The 4,743-nt window shown below is 34.7% G+C and overlaps 1 protein-coding gene across 1 annotated transcript in view; it reads left to right on the top strand.

The window, feature by feature from the left end:
• Positions 1 to 4,510, top strand: part of LOC108245254 — a 5,349-nt gene extending 839 nt beyond the window's left edge. Inside the window, exons 2-11 of the mRNA XM_037976648.1 lie at positions 463 to 803; positions 922 to 1,113; positions 1,230 to 1,325; positions 1,483 to 1,615; positions 1,735 to 1,886; positions 2,005 to 2,196; positions 2,315 to 2,410; positions 2,517 to 2,649; positions 2,769 to 2,900; positions 3,030 to 4,510. Coding sequence (XP_037832576.1) covers positions 465 to 803; positions 922 to 1,113; positions 1,230 to 1,325; positions 1,483 to 1,615; positions 1,735 to 1,886; positions 2,005 to 2,196; positions 2,315 to 2,410; positions 2,517 to 2,649; positions 2,769 to 2,900; positions 3,030 to 3,073 — 1,509 coding nt within the window. The 5' untranslated portion in view covers positions 463 to 464 and the 3' untranslated portion in view covers positions 3,074 to 4,510. The remainder of the gene's footprint in view (positions 1 to 462; positions 804 to 921; positions 1,114 to 1,229; positions 1,326 to 1,482; positions 1,616 to 1,734; positions 1,887 to 2,004; positions 2,197 to 2,314; positions 2,411 to 2,516; positions 2,650 to 2,768; positions 2,901 to 3,029) is intronic.
• Positions 4,511 to 4,743: the final 233 nt, after the last annotated feature.

Below are 4,743 nucleotides of genomic sequence, written 5' to 3'. Positions count from 1 at the left end.
ATATATATATATATATATATATATATATATATATATATATATATATATATATATATATATATATACACACACAATAATACACCCTGGAGATGCACAGTAAAAAAATGAAAATGAAATAAATTTATTGTAACAACAATAAGCAAAATATTGTTAGATTTGTTTTTTACAAAATAAACGAATGAGAAAAAAATTCAAATGTTGTTTAAAATTTAGTTACACTAAAGATTTTTCTAAATTATATAACATTTAACCCAAATTTTTACAAAAAGTCTTGTTACCAATAAATTTTTTGTTACCTTCACTTCTCACTATAATAGCAATATATGTGCCCTAAACATTTGTAAATGCAATGTTAAGTCGATTCATTATCTATGTTCAGTATCAGTTTTAGAAAAAAAATTAATCTAAGTGAAGATAATTAAGAAAATCTTATTCTTTAATTAAGCTTTTCCTCCCCTGTAGGCATGGCTAACCGACTGCTCCTCAGTGTCCTGTTTGTTCCACTGTTCTGGGGATTTATGGGCACCTATGGTCAGAACAATACAACCGCTGCACCAAATGTGACAACGCCAGGAACCAACATGACAAATGGACCAAATATGACAATGGTTACAGAAGTTACTGCAATGAATCTCGCCAATGTCACAACAATTCCGGCAACTAATGTGGCAGGAAATAGTACAACAAATTCTGCCAATATGACAGCAACTTTGGCAAGCAACGGGACAACAATGGGAGCAGGAAACAGTGTGACAACACCAACAGCTGCAATTCCAACTCTGATTCCAGTGGCAGCTCTTGCGGTGAGAAAAGCAAAAATACAAATAAATACTGGGTAGGGAAGAAAAGAAAAGTATACTGTCACTTTCATTCTATAATATTTAAAGTGCATGACTTGAATGTTTCTCATCACCTTTGCAGACACCTGTTTCGAGGGAAAATTGTGGAACCTCAAAGCTGTGTGCAGCTGAACCAAAGACATGCGACCCCTCTACAGGAAACCAATGCTTTTTCATTTCTGCCCAGCAGCAAAGTGGTCAAATATTTGGCTTTCAGCTCTCAGGAGAGACAGATGGCTATATTGGTGGTGGACTATCAACTTCCAACAATGTGGTAAATTATGTTGTACCATTATAAATAAAAGTACTAGGAGCTTCAAACCTGAGCTATTACTAGTTTTATTGAAGACATCTATCTGAGTAACATCTATGTTCTATTTTACAACACAGTTTGGCAGCCACCGAGCGTACATCTGTGCAAACAACAACGGCAATGTGGCATTCCTCACTGCCACCCTCAACAACAGTCAGCTGAGTTTTGAACAGGTGAACTGTATTTTCATGACAATAATGGTAGGTAGGGTGTAGTTAAAGTATTAGAGTGTGCAGCTCAAGGTCTTCATGGACACAAGAGTTAAGTTCACTGTAATTTAATACCCTCATTATTTTATCTACAGTTTATTCATCTATTTTTCCCTTCCAGCTGAATGCAAGCAATGTGAAGGGTGCAGTCAGTTCAAGAAAAGTCCAGTGCACGTTTGTGGCCGAGCTACCAGACACACTAACTCGAGCTGCACAATACTCCCTGTCAGTTTTTAATGGAACATACAACGCCAGTAAGCACCACCCTGTGCACCCACAACATTCAGATTTGATCCAGAATCACAGACTGTAAAAGAAAAATCATTTATATTGCATATCAGTGATATTTTTGTTCTTTTGTATGTTCTCTAAGGTACTCGAATGCTGGGAACACCAGACTTCAAAATATTTACATCACGGGTAAACCTGTCAGATTCTAATGCCATTGTCACCAATGAGATTACTCCCAATGCAACTACCGCTGCTACAACAGCACCAACTCAGATTCCAGTGGCAGCTCTTGCGGTGAGAAAAGCAAAAATACAAATAAATACTGAGTAGGGAAGAAAAGAAAAGTATACTGTTACTTTCATTCTATAATATTTAAAGTGTATGACTTAAATGTTTCTCATCACCTTTGCAGACACCTGTTTCGAGGGAAAATTGTGGAACCTCAAAGCTGTGTGCAGCTGAACCAAAGACATGCGACCCCTCTACAGGAAACCAATGCTTTTTCATTTCTGCCCAGCAGCAAAGTGGTCAAATATTTGGCTTTGAGCTCTCAGGAGAGACAGATGGCTATATTGGTGGTGGACTATCAACTTCCAACAATGTGGTAAATTATGTTGTACCATTATAAATAAAAGTACTAGGAGCTTCAAACCTGAGCCATTTCTAGAGTTAGATTGAAGACATCTATCTGAGTAACATCTATGTTCTGTTTAACAACATAGAACGGCAGCCACCGAGCCTACATCTGTGCAAACAACAACGGCAATGTGACATTCCTCACTGCCACCCTCAACAACAGTCAGCTGAGTTTTGAACAGGTGAACTGTATTTTCATGACAATCATGGACCCAAGAAATAAGTCTATTGTAATTTAATACCCTCATTATTTTATCTGCAGTTTATTCATCTATTTTTCCCTTCCAGCTGAATGCAAGCAATGTGAAGGGTGCAGTCAGTTCAAGAAAAGTCCAGTGCACGTTTGTGGCCGAGCTACCAGACACACTAACTCGAGCTGCACAATACTCCCTGTCAGTTTTTAATGGAACATACAACGCCAGTAAGCACCACCCTGTGCACCCACAACATTCAGATTTGATCCAGAATCACAGACTGTGAAGGAAAAATCATTTATATTACATATCAGTGATATTTTTGTTCTTTTGTATGTTCTCTAAGGAACTGGAGAGTTCGGAACACCACAATTAAAAATATTTACATCACGGGTAAACCTGACAGATCCTAATGCCAATACCACCAATTTGATTGGTGGTGCTTATCCAGTCATCTACCAGCAGCCACTTATTCCAGGTAAGCACAAGATATCCAGTAGTTATTATTTATTTATTTTAACTGTTACTGAATCCGCTAGATTTAGTTAAAAATAGTAACAACAAACATCCTAATAAGCTTTTTGTGTTTGTCTTTTCTCACCTACAGCTCTGCTGGTCACTGTGGTTATGATGACTTTCACCGCGCTGTGAAGAAACTGATTTCTGCCAAGCTTTAAAAACAATGCATGACTTTTCCATCAATGTTCAGTTGTATAAATATGAATGTTTAAGCTTTCATACCATGCACAGAGGTTTCCAGAGAGGTCAAATTCATGTTATGCTTATTTCCCACAGATAAAATCTGAAAGACTGGGTAAATGTTGTCTTTTTGACAGAATTTATTTTTGTTTATAATTTTGAAACTTAAAAGAGAGTAATATTCTGGACCTAATTTTTAAACGTCTCAAGTGTTTGACCACAGGATTACTGGACTTCTGTTCTGTTACAAAAAAATGTGAGGTCATCTTTGAACTGTGTAATAATGGAGTACAATTCACTATGAATTCTAATGATGGTAGAGTTATAATTATAAAAACAAGTTCTGGTTTTCTTCTTATGTTATATGTATAGATTTGGGGTTTCAAGATCTCGTTACCTTTTTGGCCGTTGAAATTGTATGCTAAAATCTCATTCGTTTCTTTTCTTTCATTTACATAAAGATAAAAATCGCTGTTTTAGTTAAGTTGGGGATTTGATGTCTCATGTTTTTAAAGCTCCTTTAGAAATATGTATTTCCTCACACACACAAGAAAAGAGATAAAATGTCTGTTTCTTCATTATACTAATACCTTTATCATACATTATATTACATCGTTTTAATGGTAATAATTATTTAACTGTACCTAAATATGATGCCTTTATTGGCTGATGATTTATGAATGTTAGTGCAAGTGTGATACTCATAAAGAAAGGTACTTGATGCCAGATATTAGTGAAATAATGCACATTTGCACATATTGTAACAACTTATAAAATATTAAACTGAAGTTTGCCTTTTTGAGGTACAGTTTATGCTCTTATACAATTTAAGTATGGTAGAAAAAAACAGTGTCAGTAACAGAGATACTTATCAAATCTGGTTTACAGGATTACAGTAACATCGCATTAAAATAAATATAAATACACATAACCAAACATAAAAGTCTCCCAGCTTAAATTCTAAATATGGGTGAAAAAAACACCAAATAAACCTGAAATCACAAATCATAAAAATAATGTTAGCTACATTTCAGGTTAAAGTACAGAAGCTAGTCAAAAACCTTGGCATACTTCTAAAAAAATACAGTAAGCTGCCATTTCAGGGCTGCTAGAAAGGATTTCAGTATTCTTAAAGTACTCTGATCATTTGCAAGTGAATAATTTCTAGGAAGAAACCCCCATTTATTTACATAACAAAGTTATACATATTAGCTAATTAATGTTACAGCACTATACGCAGTACCTTAAGAAATAAATCCTATTTAGTCTTTTATGTGTTGGCTACTTTTGAAACGTCATATAAATGGTAGATTTAAAACAAAAATATTAATTAGCCAGTTCTCATTGTTGCTTTAAAGATGGCAACTGAATAAAAATGTCCTGAAAATCCAGCTTGTTTTTTTTTTGTTGTTGTTGTTGTTGTTTTCTTTGCTAAAAGCATGATTTAAAGATCGATTAAAGCTACCCTTACCTAGGACCAAAAGTGAACCTACTTATTTGTGAGATATTCCTTTGTTTTGATCTTTTTACAAATAAACACTATAAAAGCATTCTATTTTTCTAGGTATCTCCTTTTTTAATTCAGCCTTTTAGTTTGAATCACTATACTTTTATTAGATAAG

This window comes from Kryptolebias marmoratus, linkage group LG7 (assembly GCF_001649575.2).
Source record: "Kryptolebias marmoratus isolate JLee-2015 linkage group LG7, ASM164957v2, whole genome shotgun sequence".
Lineage (NCBI taxonomy): Eukaryota > Metazoa > Chordata > Actinopteri > Cyprinodontiformes > Rivulidae > Kryptolebias > Kryptolebias marmoratus.
The sequence above is the reverse complement of the archived record's forward strand: the minus strand, read 5'-3'. Positions and strand labels throughout refer to the sequence as shown.